Consider the following 25,590-nt stretch of genomic DNA (forward strand, 5'->3'; position numbering starts at 1 on the left):
AGGAGGAAGGAACATCAACAATCTAAGACTGTGATGGCGAACGCATTGCACACGTGCCACGGGTGGTACGCAGCGTGATTTCACCAGGCACGGGTGAGGGAAAAGGCGGAACGGTCCGCCTCCTCCCTACCATTTTCGGGCCTCCCGCTGTCTCTCTTGAGACAGCAGGAAGCCAGAAAATGGCGCCTGGGAGGAGGAGACAGAGGTGCCTGCGCATCTGTCTCCTTCTCCCAGCCCTCTTCCCTCCCGGCTTCCCTTTGCTCCGCTCGAAAGGGCTCCATGGAGCCCTTTCGCGAGGAGCGAAGGCCAAGGAGAAGGGGGCTGGGATGCGTGCCCAGCCTCCTCCTCCTCCCGGCTCCCCTTTGCACGCCGCGGAGCCCTTGGAGCCCTTTCGCGGTGAGCAAAGAAAGGGCGAGGGCCCTTTTGCCGGCATCTTGACGGCCCCAGGAGGGACCCTCAGGGGCTGGCAAAGGCTGGAGGACAGCACGCCGTCCTCCACGGTCCTTTTGCCGGCCTCTGACGGCCCCAGGAGGGAACCTCAGGGGTCAGCAAAGGCAGGAGGACAGCGCGCCATCCTCCACTGCCCTTCTGCCGGCCTCTGACGGCCCCAGGAGGAACCCTCAGGGGCCGGCAAAGGCCGGAGGACAGCGCACCGTCCTCCACAGCCCTTTTGCCGGCCTCTGACGGCCCCAGAAGGGACCCTCAGGGGCCGGCAAATGCCGGGGGAGGAGCCAGAGGCTCCCTCCCTCTGAAAAGGGGGTGGAAGCCCCGCCCCTGGAGGGCAGAAGCCCCGCCCTGGCACCCAGCCCCCATCCTGGGGGTAGAAGCACTGCCCCCGGCACACGACCTTAAAAAGGTTCGCCATCACTGATCTAAGATATGCAGATCACACCATACTACTAGTGGAAAACATCACAGGCATGGAACAATTATTAAGGAAGGTTAAAGGAAAACGTGCAAAGGCAGGCTTACTGCTGAACATAAAAGAAAAATAATGTCCATCGAGGATCTACATAAATTCAGCCTAAACAATGGGGAAATCAAAATAGTAAAAGAGTTCCTGCACCTTGGATCAAACGTTAATCAGGACAGAACAGAGACTGCAGTCAAGAAATCATAAGAAGACTAGGAATGGGAAGGGCAGCCATGAAAAAACTAGACAAGATTCTAAACTGAGCGCAAAAGTTAGAATTGTCCAAACCATTATATTCTTTATCACCATGTGCAGATGTGACAGCTGTACAGTGAAGAAATCTGAAAGAAAGAAAAACTCATTTTTAGATGTTGTGCTGGAGAAGAGTGCTGAAGATACCATGGACAGCCAAAAAGACAAATGAGTGATTAAACAGATTAAACCAGAACTCTCCCTGGACTAAACTGAAGCTGTTGTACTTTGGCCACATCATGAAAAGACATGACTCACTAGAAAAGACAATAATGCTAGGAAAGGTAGAAGGCAGTAGAAAGAGAGGAAGACTCCACACCAGATGGATAGACTCAATCAGGGAGGCCACAGGCCTGAATCTACAGGACCTAAGCAGAGCAGTAGAGGGCAGGGAGTCTTGGAGATGTCTCATCCACTGGGCTGCTATGAGTCAAGGCCAACTCATGGGCAATTAACAACATCTGTCCATGAGGATGTGAGGCTAATCGGGAGGACTGTTCCTCTTACAATCAACCATGTAATGAAATTGGTGTATTCTCTTTTTTACCAATTAAAGTACTCAGACGTATCTTAGGACTTGGTACTGTTTTATAACTTTCTGTTTCTGATAGCTCTTCCTGTAGAGTGAGCACAAGAAGCTGAATGTGTACAAGATGATGTGACATCTCCCACCTCCCCTCTGCATTTCTTAAAATCATCATTGCACTAGGTACATTGACTTAAAACAGTTCACTTAAAACACTTCCTTAGTACTGAGGCATGGTAGAAAGAAACAACATGTCTTATGCATTGTTTCATCCCCTCCCCCACTTCTCAACAAAATATGAACATTGGCAAGTACTGCCATACCCTACTCTGTGGTTTGTTTGTTTGTTTGTTTGTTTGTTTATTTGCTCTCAGAATACCCTACTAAGATTCTCAAGATCTACAAAAAGTACTCTTCTTTCTAAAGCTATGACGTTGTAGTAGAGATTCCCTCCTTAGTTGGTGGGACAACTACATCCTTCATTGGTGTTACATTGCATAAAAGGTTTTGTTTCTTAAACCCTCACCAAGCCCTGTGCCACTATTGGCCCAGTGTGATTAACCATAAGCAGCTCATGACGGAGACTAGTTTTGGATGCAAAAAATGGCCATGGTTGATATAGCTTCAAGACTGCTTTATTGTACTTCCAGTTGTGAAAATTTTGTTTGCTGGGCTTCCTCAGATTTAGATTTCAGTTCACTTAAAACATGACCTTAATTCCACCCCTGAAAACACATTAGCCAGAGGATGTCATTCAAGGTGAGTGACACTGGAAAAAAAGGCTATGGTCTTAGTGGCTTGGAACAATTTGTAGTCAGTGTATAACAATGTCTTTCATGTACTTTTTAACTAGTCTCCAGTTTCCTGTCAAAAAGTACCTAGTCCTCTTTTTATATCTTGGTTTCCATTTGTAATGCACTGCAATGCATCATGTGAAGGTCCAAACCCACTAAATAGTAAAATGAGGGATTATTTCCACTGCTCATCTGCTGGCAGAGATTTCTCTAAATTGGATTACACTAATTAGTATTAGAATGACGTATTGTGGATCCAGCTTTAATCATTTGCAACTTTGAAGCTTCTATTCCTTTGCATAGAAGGGACCACCAGAAATAGTTGCGCATCCCATTTGCCAATAATATTTTTTCCACTTCTTTGAAACGTTTCAGTTTTGATTACAAAGCTTCAACTTCAGACTCGGCAAGATGGAAGAGTCAAACAATGGCTCAGCCAGAGCTACTCTATTTGGAATCTTCAAGGCCTGAATGGTGAGAGTTCTTCCTGCGCTTGTTCCCTTTACCAAAAAAAGGATTAATTTTTGTGGAGTCTTGGTGCATTCAGCATCACGAACATGGCAGTGATGAAAGTCAAGTTCAACCAGAAGAAAAGGGTAAAACTAGCGCAAGGACTATGGCTCATGAACTGGTTGTCAGTGTTTGCAGGGATCGTTGTTTTCTCAATGGGATTGTTCCTGAAAATTGAACTCAGGAAGCGAAGTGAGGTGATGGACAACTCTGAAAGCCACTTTGTGCCCAATTCCTTGATATTGGTGGGTGTATTAGTCTGTGCATTCAATGCACTTGCAGGCAAGATATGCTATGATTCTCTGGATCCTGCTAAATTTGCAAAGTGGAAGCCTCTTGTGAAACTTTATCTATTGGTGTGTGTATTTTTCAATGTCTTCATCTTTTTTGTCGCTCTCATTTGCTTCCTGTTGAGGGGTTCTCTGGAAAGTACGCTAGCGCAAGGGCTAAAAAGTGGAATGAAATTTTATCGTGATACAGATACTCCAGGAAGGTGTTTCATGAAGAAAACAATTGATTTGCTCCAGATGGAGTTCAAATGCTGTGGAAACAACGGTTTCAGAGACTGGTTTGAGATTCAGTGGATCAGCAACAGATACTTGGATTTTAGCTCCAAAGAAGTGAAAGAGTAAGTACTTCAGTGGAATGCATTTTGTGCTCTCCTATGTTTGCAGTTGAACTTCTCTTGTCATCAGCCATCCGTATCATGTGCAGCACTACCAACTAAATCCATTTTATGCCTCTTATGTTTGTTGTTATTGTTAATTGCCATCAAGTTGACTTTGACTTATGGCGACCCTATGAATGGGTGACCTCCAAGATATCCTGTCATCAATAGCCCTGCTCAGGTCTTCCAAACTCAGGGCACCTGTAGCTTCCTTGATTGAATCTATATGTAATTTGGTCTTCCTCTTTTCTGGTTCTATATAAACGGAATACTTAATTTTATGAATGTCTGAATAAGTAAACCCCTCCACCCAACTAAGTGTTTATTCATCTATTATTTTTCTGTAATTCACACTTTTAAAAAGTAAGTTCAACTGCAGATGTAAAGTAGAAGTAAAACTAAATAATTCTAGGGCTATAACTGGGCTATCACCATAACCATGGAGAGTGGCATTTCAAGTTCTCAAACATTAGTCTAATCATTGAATGAAACTCCATAGCAGTATTCCTATAGTAACTAATAACTATCTTAAAAGTATTCCCTTTCACTGCCACTTTGCGTTTGGTTCACCCATTTAGATGTCCCAATTCTGCTTTTGTTAACATGGCCATCCATGCCTGCTTTTTTCCTAACTGGGAGACAGAAAAAGAACATAATCCAGCAGGAAGTACCAAGCTCAGAGGGCTAAATCCAATGCTAGTCTTACCTAACACAGATGCACTGACATTGATTAAAATTCATATTGCAACTAACAAGTTCCACTCATCATCTTAATGGGTCTACAATGGGTTGGATTTTGGTCCATTGAAATGAAATGATCTTACACAGCTCCCATTCATTTCTACAGAGGTTGCAGAAGACCTTCCTGCTCATTTGTGTTCTGACATTGATAGTGACCTCAGTTAAGCTACTCTGTAGTTATTCTTGGCTGGTTGGACAGATGGAATTAGAGTGCTCTACCAAATGTATGTGTGCTTGGTAAAATGCAATCCCTGTTTCAGTTTACTCCATAAAACCAAAACAAGCAGCTTCTTCTAGCATTTTATTTATCTCATAATTGTGAAATTGTTGTTTTTGTTGGCCTTACCATGGCACGCCATTTCAGCATGTTACAGCATGATGGCTTGCTTTTCTGGTCTTCTTTTAATATGTTTTATCCCATAATTAAATTATGACTGTAAAGAGAACACATCTATGCCTCACCCCTTTCCATGAAGAGATAAATTGAATAAATATCTGGGTCTAGCAACAATTAGCTTTCTCTCTGACTCTTTATACTGTTTTAATTGCATGAATTAGAAGGGGAAGAAAATACTTCTCTTAGCTTCTCAAGTGATTAGCATGGTCCCTACCTTGTGCTGAGCTGGAAACAGAGAGATTAAGAGAGCTGTCAAAGGATAATTAGTGAATGAATGGAAATTAAAGAGCTCCCAGGCATTCTAGCACAAGAATGTAGCTCATCACTTGAGATAATCTAAGAAGGTTTTGAAATTAAATATGAAACAGCATTTTTCAAGTTGTTTCCCCCCATTAAAGCCCTATTGCAAAGAAGGGAGGCAAAGTTGACAATCCTTTGCTGTGTCAACTATTTTTGTATAACTTGCTCTTCGATCTGAGTTTTAATGTAATAATTAAATATCAGTCTAATAACTTGGTTTAAAAAAAAACCTAAAATGATTCATCATAGCTCACCAGACATAACAGGACTGTTCGTTTCAACCGAGTTTGTGAAAAATCAGCTGCTTGGGGATTGTTTCTGGCAAGACTCCATAAACCACATTTGCTAATGCGGATATATTTCCAGCAAAACAATTAAAACCTTTCCTGGTCACTACACTATGTTGTGTCTTAGAAACAGTACTGATGCTGTTGGGTATGCTTTGATTGAGAGTTCCTGCATGGCAGGAGGTTGGACTGGATGGCCCTTGTGGTCTCTTCCAACTCTATGATTCTATGACATGGAAGTAACTTCCACCCCCATTATTACATAGATCAATCAGTGTAATTTGCAAAATGTGTAAGTACCTGACAGTTTGGGTGTATAGTATTGATGGGAAGAAATATTTTTAATGTGTACTTTAAAACTTGAAATTCTCAGGAGCTCAGTGAACATGTTTGTTGCTACTTAAAATCTCAACCTGTTTCTTAGTGGTTTTTGTTTTAACATGGTCTTTTCAACTCTGTTTCCTGTTTAATTGCAGACAACTTATGTTGTAGACTCGCCTGTTTAACTGTTGTATTATAACAGTATTACATCTCAACACAGTGTGGTTATGGCCTATTTATATAAAAACCAAATATTTAGTCAATTTCAGTCTTAATTTAATCTTTGTACACCCTGCATTTTTAAAAGTGCTTAAATTAGTACTCTATCGCAATAAAATCATTAACCAGCCACTAAATACTTCTACTTATGGGGAAAAAATGACATGGAAGTAACTGAAAGATGACACTGATCTCAAATAGACAAAAGTCAGGTTTTTTAAATGTTGAATTTCCAGGAAAGAGAGAAACAGTTGTCGTTAAATGGCTTATGGTACCATTCCTTGACACAGTGGGAAAAAATAATTGCTCATCCTCCATGTCAGATAGCTTGGGAAGCACTGGTCTAGAATATGACAGCCACTAAGGCCTCAATCCAGATAACGCCAGGTTTCAAATGTATAGCCACTTACTTTAGATTAAGCCTCACTGAATTATATGGTACCTACTTCTGGGCAGACATGTATAGGATTCTGGTGTTAGGTGTTTATCACACAGGGGAAATCCCATGCAAAAATGGGGGTTCAAATTGGGAAAAAAACAAAACACCAAAGCAGGTTGATTTTCATATGACGTTATTGCATAATATGAAGCCATATATTTTCCACTATATTTATATTAGCGTACTTTGAAAACAAACAGCTGTACAGCTTCATTTAGAATGATAAATGTGCATTGTAAATTTTAATGTAATTTTATATTTTATATCCTAAGAAAAAGATAATATAAAATAATATATTCAGATTAGCAAATGGTGACTTTTTTCCACCAATGTATACACCACATTCCATTAAAAAAAACTATACAGTGCTTTTGGTTGGCTTTGATCATTTTCTTTGGATGTTCTTAAAATCATTCTTTGGTTGGTGATTTTGGCTAGAATCTTACAATCCTGAATTAGCCAGTTATAATTAAAACAAGTTTGTTTGTGTAATGATATTTTGAACCCTGATGTTATGCCAGGTGTTTACTTGTTAAAATAACGGGACCACTTTAAGTTGAAGAACCCTTTGATATAAATAACTATTTGAGAAAACTTAATGAGATGTTCACCATGCTAGAATTATCTGAAGATTTGTGAGCTTGATCTTAATCCAGCCAAGGCAGAGCAATGCATAAGAGGAAAAACAAGATTACGCTGTGTTTAAAAGTGTGGGTGTATTTCAAAATAGGGAATGGCCACCCTGAATTATGTGTCTGATTTTGGAAGCTAACCAGGGCCAGGCCTGGTTCTGGTATTTAGATGGGAGACCAGCAGTAAATACCTTGACTCTCTAGGTAGGGCTAGAAAGGAATCATACCAGGAAAGTGGCTGCTAGAAGGCGGACTTCTGTTTGACCACATGCCCACTGGCCTGAGGAGTCTCTAAAGATTCAGTTCTGTCCCACATGCTATTTAACAAATTCATGAAACTGCTGGGAGAGGTTGTCTAGAGTTTTGGGGTTTGGTGCCATCAGTATACAGGTGACACCCAACTCTACTATTCCTTTCCACCACAATCCAAGAAAGCTGTTTCAGTCCTAAACTTGTGCCTGCCATCAATAATGGACTGGATAAGGGCAGACAAATTGAAACTTAACCCAGAAAAGTTGGAGGTGCCCTTGGTCCGGTGAAAGGCAGGGAAGGGAATAGGGATTCAGACTGTGCTGGATGGGGTTATGCTCCCCATTAGGATGCATGTTGACAGTTTGGTGTGCTTCTGGATTCAACTCTGGGCCTAGAAGCTCAGGTTTCAGCTGCCTCCAAGAGTTAAGGGTTGCGCACCAGCTGCTACCATTCCTTTAGATGTCAGATCTTGCCAAGGTGATATGTGCTTTAGTTACATCCTAGTTAGATTACTGTAATGTTCTGTACATGGGGATGCCTTTGAAGAATGTTTGGAAACTTCCCTTGGCCCAAATTGCTTCAGTCAAATTGCTAACTAGGGCTGCCCATAGGGAACACACAACTCCCCTGTTGCAACAGCTTCGTTGACTGCTGGTCCCCTTCTGGGTACAATTTAAATTGTTGGTTTTGATAAAACCCCATACTGCTCAGGTCCAGGTTATTTGAAGGATCACATCCTCTCTTATGAATTTGCCAGTGTTTTGAGATCTGCTGAGGAGGCCCTTCTCTCTGTCATACCACCCTCGCAGGTACATCTGGTGGGAACACAGGAGAGGGCCTTCTCAGTGCTGACCCCAGGTTCTGGAACTCTCTTGTCAGACAAGTGGAAAGAGAGTAGGGAGTAAGGCAGGTGAAGGCTTTTCTATTTCAACAAGACTTTGTGGACTGAGTGTACAGGGTCTGCCCCCCCCCCCCAACAATGTGCTGGATTTTCTATCTGTTATTTCTCATGTAATGTTCTTGTGAATGGTTTACTTTTTATTATACATTGGTATAGGTTGGGGTTTGGTTCCAGTGGGTCCCACTTTGGGAGAAAGGTGGGATAAAACTAAACTAAAATAAAATAAATACAGTGGTACAGTAAAATGGAGTGCCCTTGTATAAAATGGCAAAATCAAGGCTTGCTTTTTGGAATTTATATTTTTTAGGAATATTTTCAAGCTGTGGATGGTTGAATCTGTGGATGATATTATTATTATTATTATTATTATTATTATTATATAGTTTAGTCACTTTTTAATCACTTTTTAACTTTTGTATTTTGTGATTTTACCTGCGTGTTTTTAATCTGTTGTAAACCACCTTGAGCCCCAAACTTGGGAAAAGGCAACATATTAACAGTAGTAGTAGAGTAGCCAGAGTTGATAATACTGCACTAGATGGGAGAAGCTTCCAAAGTTCCTGTTGTTAGGTACAGTTATTGTTCCAATAACTCCCATGAAGCTGAAGAGCTCTTCATCAGTGGGTATTCTGTGGGAATTCCATATCATGTATCACACTACAAAGTTATAGCACTATTATTCCACTTTAACTGCTCTGGTTACCTTCTGTGTTCTGTGGAATCCTGGGATTTGCATTTAGAGAGTGCCATTTAGACTTCTCAGCTAGAGAACTCTTAGGCCTCCCTAAACTACAAACTCCCTAAACCACAAACAGAATTTCACAAGTCCTAAGTGTTCATACCAAGAGTTGGACATATACTGTCAACCCTCCTTATCCATGGATTCTGCATCCACGAATTCCACCCTCCACAGCTTGAAAATTCTCTCTCTCTCTCTCTCTCTCTCTCTCTGTGTGTGTGTGTGTGTGTGTGTGTGTGTGTGTGTGTGACACCATTTTGCTATGCCACTGTATTTAGTGGGACTCCACAAATTTTGGTATCCACAGAGGGTTCTGGAACCAAACCCTAGCAGATACCAAGGACCTACTGTATATTAAAATAAAAGACTTGTTTGCCAGAGAGCTCTGATGCCATAGACTCATAAAGTTGGAAGGGACCACAAGGGCCATCCAGTCCAACCCCCTGCCATGCAGGAACTCTCAATCAAAGCATCCCCGACAGATGGCCATCCAGCCTCTGTTTAAAGACCTCCAAAGAAGGAGACTCCACCACTCTCTGAAGGAGTGTGTTTCACTGTCGAACAGCCCTTACTGTCAGGAAGCTCCTCCTAATGTTTAGGTGGAATCTCTTTTCCTGTGGCTTGCATCTGTTGTTCCAAGTCCTGTTCTCTGGAGCAGCAGAAAACAAGCGTGTTCCCTCCTCAATATGACATCCCTTCAAATATTTAAACAGGGCTATTATATCACCTCTTAACCTTCTCTTCTCCAGGCTAAATATCCCCAGCTCCCTAAGTTGTTCCTCATAGGGCATGGTTTCCAGACCCTTCAACATTTTAGTCACCCTCTTTTGGTCACACTCCAGTTTCTCAACATCCTTTTTGACCTGTGGTGCCCAAGACCACAATAAACCATAACAAACTACAAATCCCAAGATTCCACAGCACTGAGCCATAACAGTTAAACCTTTAAAGATGAGGCCTTGAGGCTCACCTTAATATTTTTTTCATTCAGAGTAGTCTGGCATATCATTTGCAGATGAGTCCTTTGAAAATGCTCCTGCTGTCATGAAATGTCAAAGGTTTCCTAGTACAACCTGGGATATAGAAATCAAAATGGTACAGTATTTATAATGATACAAAAGTACAGACTAGTGTATTTGTGTAGTGTTACAAACCTGATCTAGCTCATCATATGGAAATCAGTAAGAGAAGTTTCAATTTTCAGGAGTAAAGGTAAGGCTTGTCCTGCCTTCCCTAAACTGAAGTCTGTGATGGATGGATGACATGGCCAGTGGCCATGCTGGCTGACACATCTGGAGGGTACAACTGGGAAAAGCTGTACTAGGTAATGTTTCAGATATTGAATATGAATTCAAAACTATATTCAACAGTAATGAGGATGCATGCCAATCCACCTCACCATTGCGTAGATGAAAATAGAGAGGGATATGTCTTTTATTCCATAACAAGAGTGCCATGTAAAAAGAACTACCTCTACTACTAATAAAGTAGTAGTAGTAGTAATATTATTTAGGTTACTAGATTATCTTTTTGCCTACTTGGTACAGTAGCCTTTTTATTTTTAAATAAAGTGAATGCTTGTTTAGATTATAGATATCTTGCAAAAAATCTATACAAAACCTGTATGTTAAATCAGATCAGCTGAAACATCCCTTTCTAATTAAAAAAACGTTTTACAAAAAGTTCCAGGTGTCTGTTTGAGATGCGGTAACTCATGGACAAAAATTTAAATAAGTTTGTCTAGTTAGGACAATTTTTAAAAAAATTAAACTCCTCTTGAACTACTTCAACTGCTATACCATATTATTGTGAATGAAAAGTGTATTAAGATATTTCTCAAGGCCCCACCTTTAAAGGTTTAACTGTCATGGTTCAATGCTATGGGATTCTGAGATTTATAGTTCGTTGTGGCACCAGAGCTTTCTGACAGATCTCACAAAACTACATTTCATAGATACCTCACAAAACTACAGACCCCAGAGCCATGACAGCTAAAGCAGTATCAAAGCATTATTTCTGCAGTGCAGATGCAGCCACAAACATTCCCTCCCCCTAGGGACAGGTTCTCTGCAGTTTGCATGTTTTTGTAGTACTAGTATACTACTTGTATACAACTGAAGTTCATTTTGTATTGCAGTTCTCACCTAATGTAATATTTTAAGTAATTGCTCCCTCTGGGACAGTTACTCTGGACTTTTGTCTATATGTATTGTACTTGTATAGCACTTGCTACGCTTTCTGAGCAGTTGGCATTATGTTACACATCAATACAATATTAAATAGTTTCCAAACATTTTTTAAAAATGCAAAATAATTTGAAACATTCAGAAGTAATTTTAAAAAAAGCAGACATCATCTGATGCAAAATACTTCTCAGGCCATGCTGGGGGGAAATCCCATCATGAAGGTGCCATCACTTTAGAAGTTGTTTTGCCATGGCATTCTATGGTTTGCAGAACGGCCAATAATTTACAATCTTTGGGGATAGGGTTCAGTTGTGGATATGTAGGAAAAGAGAACCTACCTGGGACCCTATTGCACTACACAGTTACACTATGATTCCTCTTTACCTGGTGAGTCTACATCCTACGCTACACCCTGGGCTACTTTCAAGAAGCACTAAAGCTCTCTGGTAGACAATTCTAAGTACCCCTCTGTAAACTACAAATTTTAGGAATCCATAGGATGTTGAAAGTGGAATCATAGTACTAGAATGATGTGATGTGAAAGAGCCCCTATTTTTTATGGCTTTGTAGGTCAAGAACAAAGCTTTGAAATGGTACAAAGCCAGTTTTATGATCATCTGGATGGGTCTTTATCTTTCCTTCACCATGACTGCAGACATGTTTGTTGGTAATGCAAAGTGAGAACCAAAGTAGAATGCTTCCTCTCAGAATTATGATTAAATCAGGAATGGAAAATGTGTGGCCTTATCAATGCTATTGGACTCCAATTCCCATCATCCCTTACCATTGGCTGTGCTGCCTCACTTTGCTGGCAGTGACAGTTTACCAGTGTTTGGGAGGAGGCTACACAATCTTCACCGTCTGATGAAGTGTTGCAGCCTCACTTAACAAAAATGAATGTCTCTTTAGCATGTCAGCAAAGGATGGGTAGTGAATAGGACTTGCCCACATGATGATTTACTGGTGAAATAACCATTATTAAGCATGAAACGATGGCTTTTTATTAATCCATACTAAGTAACAACATAGCCTTCCTTTTCAAGCCAGTGCCAGCAGAATAACATAGAATCAGAGAAGCACAGAAGATTTTCTTCCCTCTCACATCACATCTTCCTTGATGCTGAAACCATACTTCAAAGAGTTTCCCAACCTTCTAGGGCAGGTTTTTAGGGAGCATGGGGTGTGTAGTGAGAGATTGTACAGAAGGGGGGGGGGGCAGGTTGTGTCTGAAATAGTGGGACCCAGTGACGCGACACTTTTAAATCCTAGCCTTTTCACAACTCAGATGCAGGGCTGCTAGTAAGAGAATGGTTTAGATATGCAGTGAAAAGGAAAGAGAAAACTCTTGGACACATTGTGCAAGTACTGTAGTTTCCACTCAGTTAACTCACTAAGCATGGGAGAAGAGAAGAGGGAATCTTGCTTTTATGTACTTGCTATTGCCATTGCTATTCCCAGGAGGATCAGGCAAAGGAAAGCTGGTCCAGTCTCTCCTTAGTTCTTCCTCATTCATATCATTTGTCATCTTGGCTATACTCTGATATCGCTTGCCCACATGTATCCTGGTTTTCATCTGCAAAAGGTTGGAGGATATGTAATAAGAATACCACCTCCAGTCCCTCAGTCACCAATTTTCAAGTATTGCAGTAACTTAAACTCCATGTGAACATTTAGAAATACAGTTTAGACATCCAAAGAAAAGGAGCAGGCAAAATTGTCTAGAGAATGCAAAAAAAAAAAAAAAAAAAAAAAAAAAAGGGGGGGGGGCAAATGTAAGAGTTTTAGTTGAGAATGATTTTCATTGTCTCTCTGCAATGTTAGAAACTTTCACTACATTTTTCACTTCATTTCCCTACATTTTACAGATGAAAATTGGAACCCGTGGCTAGGAAACATCAGGGTGTGTTCAAGATGGCAAAACTATTAATGAGGAAGAGCACACACAAATTAGGAAAGGCTGTGGCAGTTTGCTTTTGCCTGAGTCTGTTAGAAATGGCAAGGCCTCCAACCCCTCCTCTATTCTCTGTGTTGCTGGGTTCACTGAGTGCAAACTACTTTTGCATTTTGAAATGGATTTGCACCAATTAAAGTAAGATGAAGGCAAAGAGGGAAAGAGGAGGAGAGAGAACCTGGGACTTTTACAAGCAGATGAAAAAGTGGGATGATAGAGGATTAATCAGAACTGTCCCTGTCAAACTAGGTCAGTTGGAGAGCCCAGCATTATGGAAACATCTTGTTTTAATCCATTTGTCCTGGTGGATTTAACTTTTCAAGTAGAGAAACAAGAGTCTTGATGAAATTGTAACTGACTGTGCTTTGCCTGTTCACAGCCGCATTAAAAGCAATGTGGATGGAAGATACTTGGTGGATGGCGTCCCCTTCAGCTGCTGCAACCCAAGCTCCCCACGACCCTGCATCCAGTATCAGGTGTCGAACAACTCGGCTCACTACAGCTATGACTATCAAACAGAAGAGCTCAACTTGTGGAACCGGGGCTGCCGAGAGGCTCTGCTGAAGTACTACAGTGGCATGATGAGCTCCATGGGAGTTTTCATCCTCTTTGTCTGGCTTTTTGAGGTAACACATTGGTAGGATCAGTATGTAAAGAGATCTTGTAGCACCTTGACCATCAGATGCCTCTCTGTTTTCCACACTCATCCACTTTCCTGCAGGCTACAGCTTCCTTACTGCCGTTGTCCCCCAATGACTGTTGCTAAAACTGGACTTGCCACGTCACTTCCACACACACAGGATTTTGACATTTAATTGACATTCTCTCACATGAATGATTTGCATAGGTTAGTCCCTGGCTTTCCACTCCACCAAATGCATGTGAGGAAATAGATGTAAGTCTACAAAAGCTCATGCTGTCAACTTCTTTCTTTTAGTCTCAGAGGTGCTATAAGATCTCTTTACATACTGATTTTACATACTAACATGGCTATGTCTTTGAATTCTACCACTGACAGGATGGTTTCTTCTCCTTTTATTAGACCCTACTTCCAAAAGTGGCCTCGGCACAGAAGGGCACAAGTAATGAATGTGGTACTGCAACAAGAGGTTGCAACATAGCCCCCTAATAGGGCTCTATCATGCCCTCCAACATTTCACAGATGAAAACAAGGACACGTATAGCCATACAACATCAGTATATAGTCAAGATGCCCAACATTATTAATGAGGAAGAACACATGAGCTAGGAGAGGCTGCAACAGTTTTCTTTTGCCTTAGCTTATTGGAAGTTCAAGATTCTGTCTTCTCCACTTTCCTCTATCTGTTGAGCTAATTTTGCAGAGATTCCTCCAGATATGCTGATGTCCTACCTGAATCATTTTTGTTTCCTGCCTGTTGGGGATGGACCCAGTTATGTTTGGTACTAGAAGGTGAAACAGGAGAAGCAGGAATCCTTAGTACTCAGTAAATGTTGAAAACTGACTTGAATCATATAAAACAGTGTGCTTGAAAAGAACCTGTTTCCTTTTAGTTTACAAACTCAAGTAAATACAAGTTACTGTCTTATTCTGGTGTGATCTCATTTTGCATCACCATCTGAATTTGCATTTAGAGATAATTATAGTGCCATGGCATAGTGGTTTAAGTGTTGGATTATGACACTGGAGACCAGGGTTCGACTCCCAGCTCGGCCATGAAACCCACTGGGTGACCTTGGGCAAGTCAAAATCTCTCAGCCTCAGGGGAAGGCGATGACAAACCTCTCCTGAATAAATCTTGCCAAGAAAGCCCCACCTTAGGGTCACCGTAAGTCAGAAACAACTTGAAGGCACACAACAACAACAGTACTAAAAACAGTGACACTGCAATCCTACACTCACTTAGTTATATTCAAACTCCACTGTCTGAACATGGAAACTTGCTTTTGAGTTGAACTGGAGAGGACTGTACTGTACAGTTCTAAAAGGAGTGGTGTTATAGTACAAGAAAAGTCCCAACACAGCTTCTGTTATAAACACAATTTCCAACCACCGTGACTTAACAACTGCTGCTCCTGCCCCTTGCTTTGCAGGTGGCTTCGAAATGATCAGCATGCATTCTTTTAAACAAATAGCCTGGGCAAGTCCCCTAAACCACATAACAAACTGTTGAGAATTGTACATACTGCAAACATCATTGCCCAGGTATTGTTAAGGAATAGCTTTTGACCAACCTGCAAAATGTGGTTGGTATGTGAGAGATGGCCTTCTAGGTAGTAGCTCCTAGGCTGTGGAACTCCGTCCCAAAGGAGGCTAAGTTTTCCTAATTTTTTCCTCCAGCAGGGAAAGACATTTTCATTTAGGCAACTGACTGGCTCAAAAAGGAGCTCATATTGGGAGCTCTATATTGCTTTATAATGTGCTTTATATTGCTTTTTCATTCAGTAATGTTCTAATGTTATAATTTGCTTAATTGTGTTTTATCATTATCATTTTATCATTTATCATTATAACATTGTGTCTTTATACCTGTCTTGAATCTTGTAAGTCGCCCTGAGTCCCAGTTTTGGAAGGTAGCATTTTAATTGTGTCTATTTATATGTGTGTGTATTTAGGCAGTTGGTATTTTTGTTTGCAAAGAATTAGTTCTGCTAATGACTCCCAATAACTACTTCTTTTGTTATTTGGGTATTTTACATCAAAAGCTCAAGTCTTCACCCTGTCTTCTTTTGAATTAATATACAGAAGAACACCAAGTTTAAGAAAAATGGTTATTTATTTCTGAATTTAAAACAGCAACTGCAACAGTAGAAAATAGAGGCATGCTGAAGTGCAGTTCTTGACCTGATGGGATTTATTTTGATTGATTGTCTAAAATCAGCATGATAGTATTTGAGCAGAACCATGCATTTTCTGAGAATTTAGAGCAAGAGTGGGCAAAGTCAGATCGCAACTCCCAACAACTTTAACCATCTTAGCTTCTGCTGAGGAACGCTGTGGGTTGGACTCCAGACACATCTAGAGGGCCACACATCCCCCACCCTGTCTTCAAATGTGCCCAGAAGAAGAGTTTCTAGTTCTCACTGTATTTATTCAGAAGGAAATCCCACCATGTTCCATAGGACATAGGGTTGCCAGGTATCACTTATATAAGGGATGCCCCTTAGGAAACTGCCACAGTGCAGATTTAATGCAGTTTAACACTGCTTTAACTGTCATGCCTCCATCCTATGAAATCCTGGGATTTGTAATTTGTTGTGGCACCAGCGCTCTTGGATAGAGAAGGCTAAATATCTCACAAAACTACAAATCCTGTAAGCCCTAGCATTCAGCCATGGCAGTTAAAGAAGTGTCAAACTGCATTGATTCTGCAGTGTAGATGCATCCTTAGTTGAAGGCCAGAAAGCTTATCCTTTATTATAAGGCTGGCAGGTGTCCTTTATGATAAGGGATCCTCCTTATTTTAGCATTGAAAAGCTTTTCTTCTTATACAGACCGAACAAGAGGGAAGAAAATCTTATATTTTGGGGTGTGGGCCCTTCATAAAGACAGAAATGTGTGAATAATGCAGTTTATGAGTCTGGGCAATATGTTCATTTTACAGAGAAATATACAGCTAGGATAACTGAAATCAATATTTTCATATTGTATTTATGTAGAACACAAACTTGTTAATAGCTGTTTCCTGGTAGTAAACCCCGTATGTCAATTATAGCTGTTTTGAAAATCTGGCAGTGCTGGTAGGACATATTTCCAAATCAGTGGATATAGGATTGCCACTTTATGCATTTAAGGTTTTTACAGTTGTCCACTGCAATATAAGTATTGCAGTATTTATATTGGTTTCAAAAACGAATACAGTATTCTATTTTTTCCCATTTTAAACAAATTTCTGAAGCATGGTATAAAAACACAGATTAAAACAATAAATATAAAAAGCAAGGGTTTTTAAAAGTCAAATAAAAAATATCAGAAGGCAACAATGAAAAAGTATTAAGACTTAAATGATGAGATAAAATAGCAAATAGTTCATGAAAACACTGAAGGCCAAAGTCAAACTTAGTGAACTCACTGAATCAATGGAATTATCTTGTTGATTTACAAAGTTCCCATTGATTCAATGGGTCTACTCAACCTAGGGTTTTCAACTGGTTTAGGACAGTAATGGAAATCATATCACCCTCTGCATGTTGGACTGTATCTCTTAGCTGTCCTAGCCAGTATAGTCAGTGGTAAAAAATCCTGGGACTTGTAGTCAACAATACCAGAAGGGCTAAATGATTGCTACCCTGGGCCTAGACCAATCCCTCCATTCTGTGCCAAAGTTCTTAACATTGTATCTATGGGGCAGATACGTTGCAATGGAGTTCCTTCATGTATTTCATTTATACCTTGAAGGTTCCAGATCCAATCTGATCATGGAAGCTAAGGAGGGTAGTTAGTATTTGGAGAGGAGATCATCAAGGAATATCATGTGTTGTGGACCATATTCAGGAGAAGGCAATAGCAAGCCACGTGTGAGTATTCCTTGCCTAAGAAAACCTTGTGAAATTCATGGGATCACCATAAGTCAATAGACAACTTTAAGGCACATTATTGCTATGTGCCTTCAAATAATTTCTGTCTTATGGTGACCCTACAGCAACCCTATCATAGCTTTTTCTTGACAAGATTTGGTCAGAGGAGCAGTTGCCACTGTCTTCCTCTGAGACGGATACAGTGTGGCCTGCCTAAGGTCACCCAATGGGTTTCCATGGCTGAGCAGGGATTCAAATCCTAGTCTCCTGGAGTCCAACACTCAAACCACTGTTTGAAGGCACATACTACTACTACTACTACTACTCCTCTTTTGTTCATGAAGTAGACAGAGTTAACATTCTTTCCCTTGTTTTGATGTTTGGTCAGGCCATCAGAAAATCAGTTTTTAAATTCAGATAGGCAATCCATCTGCAACATAGAAAGTGACTTGACTCACTCTTGCAAAATTAAAACATTGACAACCTAATTTAACATTAGGTTGTTTAAAGATTTCAGTTGCTTTCAGTTACATGAGTTTTGTTTCCTTGCTTATTCTACTTTGTTTACTTTATTACTGTAACTGAGACAACAAAATGACCCAGGATTTTATCACATGGGAAAAATCAGGCTTTAAATAGCAAAAATTTTGTGAAAATCATGCAATCCTGATTAACATTTTCACACACATTGCGATTAAAGAGACATTATCCTGGGAATAAACAGGCAATTAACAGCAACAAACCATTCATGGGATTTCCCTGTGAATGATTTGTTGCTGTTTATTGCCTGTTTATTCCTGGGATAATGGCACTTTAGTCGCAATGTTATGTGAAAATGTTAATTGCGATTTTCACTGTTTAAACTCCCAATTTTCCCCGTGTGATAAAGTCCTTACCGATATTGATTACTCTTGAAAATGTGGGACTCATCAACATCACTGGGGTCATTTATAACACGTGAAATCTGTAATAGATATTGCACTGATAAAATTGTACTAAAAGTCACAAAAAGACATGGATAGAATGTTAATTCCTGAAATGTTGCCTAGAATGAAACAGGCCTAAATTTAATCCCAACTAGAATAGATCCACCTAATCAACAGGATTTACATACATTTTGATTTACCAAATTTCTTTTGGTTTGATTTACCAAGTTTCCTATTCCACTTTGGACTAGTGCTGGATTTAGGCTGTAGTCTTTATTGACATACTAATGACAAAGTCAAGGTATCTCTGTTGGTATTTTTCTAGCTGGATGGCCATCTGTCGGGGATGCTTTGATTTGGATTTCCTGCATGGCAGGGGGTTGGACTGGATGTCCCTTGCGGTCTCTTCCAACTCTATAATTCTATGATTCTATGATCAGGCCAGACATCCTTCTTTTCTAGGACTTGTCCTACATTTCAGCCTTCTGTCCAGGAGGAATTCCAAAATGTGCTCCATTTTGAGCATGACTAAGGAGTTTACATTTATATATTAGTATTTTTTAGCTTTTATTCAGTTGTGTCCTCCATTTTTCTTGAAAGTCCTACATTTTGCAGTGCCTTGTCCTCCTTTGCAGTTAGGTTATCTGGTCACCCTGTACTTGCAACACTTTGATATTGAGGTAATGTTGGTAATGTTGTGCAGAGGCCAGAATATTCTGGGGAAACCCCAAAGTATTCTGGCTTTGGAGCTGACCTGGCATTCTCTGATGAACAAACAGCTGTTTGCATGTGCATCCTCCTGTGTCACCTACCACAGCACAACATTCACTCTGAGGTCAGAACAAAGTGCTGAGCAGCGATCATATGGTTGGGTGCCTCTTTCTGACCTCAGAGCAAGCAATGTGCCTCTGCCATCACCACACCAGGTAGCACAGTGGAACACATGTGAACAACTATCTAGTGCCATAATAGAGGGTTCAGGATCTTCTGGAGCAAAAGGTAAGGTTTTTTTTTCATTACGTTATAAGGAGCATATACTGAAAACTGGAACATATAAAAACATTTGAAGTATGATAGAGATGGCAACATTTATTTCAAACAGATGAACTGCAAGAGACTGCAGTGGTTTGCTTGTGCTTCAGCTTACTGGGAAGTGCAAGACTCCATCCACATCCTCCCTCTCCCTCTTCCCACACTGAGTTAATTGAATGCAAACCACTTTTGCTTTGAGCTCATTTTGCACCAACAGAAGTAAACTGAGGACAAGGGGGGAAAGTGGGAGGAAGAGAAAGTGGGACATTTTCAAAGCGGCCAAAAGGGTGAGATGACAGAAGATTAATTGGGAATGTCCTTGCCAAAGTGGGACAGTTGGAGGATATGTCATGTATACATTTTGTACACATCTGTGAAATTTCTCCCCCCATTTTCTCCAATCATAAATGGCCACTGATGGCTGAGCAAGGCAAAATAGCTCCATAGATACTCCAAACGATAAAAGAATGCATTACAAGATGAGTGGTGAAGGGGGAAAAGAGGTTATTTCATATTGCCAGTCATAACAGTTTTCATACCACTTCTGCTGCCATGTCTACATTCTATGGCATCCTGGGATTTATAGTATGTTGAGGCACTACAGCTATTCAGGAGAGAAATTTAAATACTGCAAGAGACATCAAATCCCAGATTTCCATAGTATGGAGCTGTGATAGTACCAAAGTGTTCTAGTCATGTAGTGCAAAGGGGCCCCCATGATCATTGTTTGCCAGGAAAGGTTTGAACAGTTGCAGCCTTTATATCTCAGTGCAGAAAAGCATGTATGTTTAAAAAAGAAGAAAAGCATTATAAGAAGGTGGCTTCTAAAATAGAGATCATCTAGCAGTAGGGAAATATTTGCCCATTAAATCTCTTTTCTTCATGCTGTTTATTGTAACCATAAAAAGTAAGGTCATTGGATGACATACCGTAACTAAACACCATAGGTACAATCATATCCTTCCAAGTGAGCAAATGGGACAAGAAGTAAGAACAGAGCTTGGAAAAGTTAAATGTTTGTTTTGTTTTGTTGGCTTCCTGTCCTAGAATACTTCCATCAGCATTGCTTTGGTTGACCTTTCTTTTACATTTTTCCATGCCCTCGGAGAGAAGAAGCAATTTGTAATGCCAATCTCTCAGATAACAACTCCGACGCTTATGGGCCTTGTTAGCTAGATACAGGTTTGAGAATGCTGAATACCTAGTCCAGAGATGGCAACGGAGCCATTTTTGTACAATACATTGAAGCTTCAGGACTATGTTGTCGGATTGTTTGATAACAAAGAAAAAGAAGTTCTAGGTAGGCTTTCTGCCTGCACAAATGAAAAAGAAATTGGGGGTGTCCCAGTATTTCCAGGTGTGCAAACACTTCTGAAGAGCTTTGAATATTTAGTGCTAACCTCAGGAATAGGGATGTCAGTGTGTTTAGTTGATCCGATGGAAAGCCTGGCCTTCAGTGATATAGTGAAGCTTGGTCTCATGGAGTTGATGACCCAGGACTTTTTGGACGGCACATGATTCAAAACATCACCTGCCCATGTTCCCCACTGGCTCTCCAGTTCCTTCTGAGTTTAGCTTCAGTTCCCCACAGTGGCCGTCCACTGGAGAAGAAAGGAATTCTAAGCAAATGATGTATTGTTATGGGGTATTGTTATTGTAATCCAAAGAATTTGGGGGTGGATTTAACAAAAAAAAAACACCACCACCTTTTTCCTGTTATAGCTGGATAATGCTGCACATTGTTATAGAGCAAAAAACCTAACCACATTTATAAACTTTCCATTAGAGTATTGCTACAGAGGCTAGCCTGGTAAAGCCTTGTATTCTAAATATTACTAATACACCACTGCCAGACTCACCAGGTTCTTGATCAGAGGATTTTTTAAAATGTATTCAGCTGAATGCACTTGTAACAAAAATGTTGTATTCAGTGTATGAATATCTACAAAGGAGCCAGTCATCCAGGGAGGCTGATGAACCTTTGGCCCTCTAGGTAGGTAGGTAGGTAGGTAGGTAGGTAGGTAGGTATTTATTTATTTATTTATTTATTTATTTATTTATTTATATCCCACTCTTTTCCCAGGAATAACTCCTGTTCTTGCTTGCTTTTATATTTTATTTTATGTTACACACACACATTTTTCAAAAACGTAGACTAAAGGTAGTTTGGAACAAGATTAAAAAACAGATACAAATACAGTAGATACCCAAAAGGTCACTATATTATGGAGCAATTGAATTTAAAACAATGTTCAAAAATACGAAGTATACCATCCACCCATTAAAGGCTCTTCTTTAACAGCCAATCAGTTATCAAAAATTACTTTAAATTTTGTTTAAAATGGTTTTGCTTGCTGATGGAAAGATAACAGGGAGGGACCCAAACAGCTTTGTTGTACTATGCCTTCAAGTCATTTTGAACTTATGGTGACCCTAAGGTGAAGCTATCATGGGGTTTTCTTAGCAAGTTTGTTCAGAGGGGTTTGTCATTATCATCCTCTGAGGCTGAAAGAGTATGACTAGCCCAGAATCACCCAATGGATGATTCCATGGCTGGGACAGGATTTGAACCCTGGTCTCCAGAGTCATAGTCCAGTGCTCAAATCACTATACCATGCTGGCTTTCAACAGCCTAGGTGCAATCCTTTGGAAAGGTCCTCTCCTGGGTAGGGTTGCCATAATGGAGGACCTCGAAACCGGGACAAATGTAGGACAAGGTTTGAAAATGTAGGACATTTTTTTTTTAATTTCCTGGCTAGGAAATTAAAAAAAAAAAGTCCTAGATTTTTAAACCTTGTCCTCCTCCTCCTCCTCCCGGCCTGGGAGGGAGCCTAGGCCGGCTCCCAGGCCGAGAAGGGCGGGGGGAAGCCTGGCATCGTGGCGATCGCCGCGGTGCCAGGCTTCCTCCTCCTCCTCCTCCCAGCCTGGGAGGGAGCCTAGGCCGGCTCCCAGGCCGAGAAGGGCGGGGGGAAGCCTGGCATCGTGGCGATCGCCGCGGTGCCAGGCTTCCTCCTCCTCCTCCCGGCCTGGGAGGGAGCCTAGGCCGGCTCCCAGGCCGAGAAGGGCGAGGGGAAGCCTGGCATCGCGGCGATCGCCGCGGTGCCAGGCTTCCTCCTCCTCCTCCCGGCCTGAGAGGAAGCCTAGGCCGGCTCCCAGGCCAGGAAAGAGGCGGAGGCTGCTCCTCATCGTGGCGATCGCCGCAAGGGGAAGTGGCCTGCTCCTCCTCCCGGCCTGGGAGGAAGCCTCAGCAGGCTCCCAGGCCGGGAAAGAGGCAGGGGCCGCTCCTCATCGCGGCAATCGCAGCGGTGGGAAGCGGCCTCCTCCTCCTCCCTGGCCTTGCGGAGGCCTTGGAGGACCCCGTGCTTGGAGCTCCGACCGCGGAGCCGCCTCGAAGGCCTCGCTGGGGCCCGGGAGGGAGCGTCTCCGCGGCTGGAGCTCCAACCGCGGAGAGCCTTCCTAGGCCTCAGCAAGGCCTTGGAGCCGCCGCGGGGCCTGAGGTGGCTGCGGTGGGCGGGGCCGTCCCGGTTTGGGCGCCAAACCGGACCGGGACCGGGTTGGCCCCTCCCAAACCGGGATTGTCCCGCCCCCCGGCGGGATATGGCAACCCTACTCCTGGGTCATCCTGAGGATAAGGGGCCTTAAGACAAGGGCCTCCATAAAAAATCTCCAAGCCCAGGTAATTCGTATGGAGAAATTATTATTGACCCTGCTGCTTAAGGTTGGTAGGAATTTTAGGCAAAATCTGGAAAGTTAAAGATTCCCCACCAGTTAAGTCTATTTGAGGGCAGTGGAGGCATAGGGTGAGATCCTACATGTGTGCATAACTCCACATGCACAGATATGCATCCTCCCACTGCCTGGCTGTTGCCAAGCTCTAGGATGGGCCTCTAATACTGCTGCTTACTAATGGGAAAGAGAGGGAGGGAGATGAAATGTGGGCCCTGGAGAAGCAGCTGGTTTCAGCTCAGTTGGAAGGAAGAAATGAGGGCACACTGTCAGTGGGATAATTCAAAAGAAGGGGAAATTGCTTTAGCCATAGACTCCAGCATTTCACAGTTCAAAGCTGGAGCAATGTAGCCATATAACATCAGAGCGTGGTCAAGATGTCAAACATTATTAAGGAGGAAAGCAACAAGCTCAGGGAGGCTGCGGCAGTTTGCTTTTTCCTGAGCCTACTGGGAAGGGCAAGGTTCAACCGTTCTTCTCCTCTCACTCTTATGGAGTTGAGTGCTAACCACTTTTGTACACTGAAATTAGTTCTCAGCTTTAGAAGGAAGCTGAAAATAAAGGGAAGAAAGAGGAAGGAGGAGCAAGAAACTGGAACAGTTTAAAAGCATTTGAAAAAATGAGATGACAGAGGATTAATTGGGACTGTCCCTCCCAAATCAGGACAGTTGGAGTATATCCTTTAGCACTCCGCAGGACCATGTGTTTCCCTTGTTCTCCACCTCCAAATTCAGCCCTCACCTGCACAGGTTTATTATTGGTGGATGCCATAAGTGCTGATTACTAGAATAGAAGAGAATAGCTGGGGGGCAGTATTTTTCTCCAGGAGGCCTCAACATCACCATGTCTGTTAAGAAGCACTTCTCTTTGGGAAGATGGCATCATTCTCATGCCGATCTTGCTTACCATGCCAATCTCAATCTGTGTCTTAAATGAAAAGCCGTGGATGATATAATTAGAGGAGGCATATAGAGGCCAATCAGGCTCAAGACGTGGAACGGGGCCATGGTCCGCTCAGGCTTGCCAAGAAATCCAGTCAGCTCTGAACATAAAATGGCTGTTCCAGGGCAGCAAGCAGCCATTTTAAATGGGTCATGCTTGCATAGTGCATTTTATCCAATCATGTTGTAAGATATTTCTTCTGTGGACAAGATCCAGCACAAATGCTGACGGGTACTAATATTTAAGGGACTTAAGTTTCTTGGTCCATATGTCTGCCCTGATGTGCAAGAGCAGCCAGGGACTTCCACACCTGGCTCTGTTTTCTAGATGGAGTACAGGATATCATCATCATCATCATCATCATCATCATCATCATCATCATCATCATCTCTTTCCTACCTCTCCTCAAGGCTTGAGACAGAGTACTACATGTTAAAATACAAAACACAGTTAAAAACACATAAACTCACAATTAAAATACAACAGTATATAATCATTAAAATGCACTCATAAAATGCACTCAGTTAAAAGGTCATGATTTAAAAATTACTGGGTAGACCTGCCAGAAAAGAAATGTCTTTAATGCTGTTTTAAAATAAGTCAACATTTTCAGCTGTTGTATTACCTCCAGCAGGTCATTCCACAGTCTGGGGGCAGCAGATGAAAAAGTCCTTTGGGAAACTATTGCCAGTCTAGTCCTGGCTGGTTGGAGTAAACATTTCCCAGAGGACCTGAGTATACAAAATGGATTGTACAGGAGGAGGCAATCCTATAGATAACTTGGACCCAATCCATGTAGGGCTTTAAAGGTAATAACCAACACTTTGTACTTTGCCTGGAAACTAATTGGCAGCCAGTGGAGTGCTTTTAATATTGGTGTAATATGGTCGCTCCTAGGCCTCATTCTCACTTACAAATAATTTGGTTTGTGATCTGAATCGATGGATCAGTTCAACAGCAGAGCGTGGTTCACACTGCATTTGCACTGGTCGCATTTTCTTGTTGTAAAATAACCCATTTCTCATTCTCATTGACCAATGCTTCAATTCCATAGGGACCCTCTTCAGTGGACGATCATCTGATCACATCATAAAAAAGAATCAATTTTGATCCGCATCCCGTTCACACTTGCACTGAATCGATTTAGAAAAGATGTGGGGGAAAATGAATATAAAAAAGAAGCGGGTTAAATGGGTCTAGCTCATGCCCCCCCTCCAAACCACTACAGCAATTTGGCTCAAGTGTGAACAAGGATCATTTAAATAACTTCAAACCAGTTTGTAAACTGGTTTGAAATGTAGTAGGAATGATGTACTAATAAGAAATCTGGCTGCCTTATTTGGAATCAGTTGGAGCTTCTGGAGTTGGTACAAAGGTATGGGCTTGCCTCAGTTAACAAAATAGAGGTGTTTCCAGGAATTACTTCTTTATCATAAAAAT

General features: G+C 41.5%; 1 protein-coding gene across 1 annotated transcript in view; it reads left to right on the forward strand.

The window, feature by feature from the left end:
• The first annotated feature begins 2,784 nt into the window (after nt 1-2,784).
• LOC149310571 (peripherin-2) overlaps nt 2,785-25,590 on the forward strand; it is a 33,129-nt gene continuing 10,323 nt past the window's right edge. The window contains exons 1-2 of the mRNA XM_089529210.1: nt 2,785-3,623; nt 13,407-13,653. Of these exons, the coding sequence (XP_089385336.1) occupies nt 3,043-3,623; nt 13,407-13,653 (828 nt within the window). The 5' untranslated portion in view covers nt 2,785-3,042. The remainder of the gene's footprint in view (nt 3,624-13,406; nt 13,654-25,590) is intronic.

Source organism: Sceloporus occidentalis, unplaced genomic scaffold (assembly GCF_023333645.1).
Source record: "Sceloporus occidentalis isolate IW3139 unplaced genomic scaffold, rSceOcc1.0.p SCAF_6, whole genome shotgun sequence".
Taxonomy (NCBI): domain Eukaryota; kingdom Metazoa; phylum Chordata; class Lepidosauria; order Squamata; family Phrynosomatidae; genus Sceloporus; species Sceloporus occidentalis.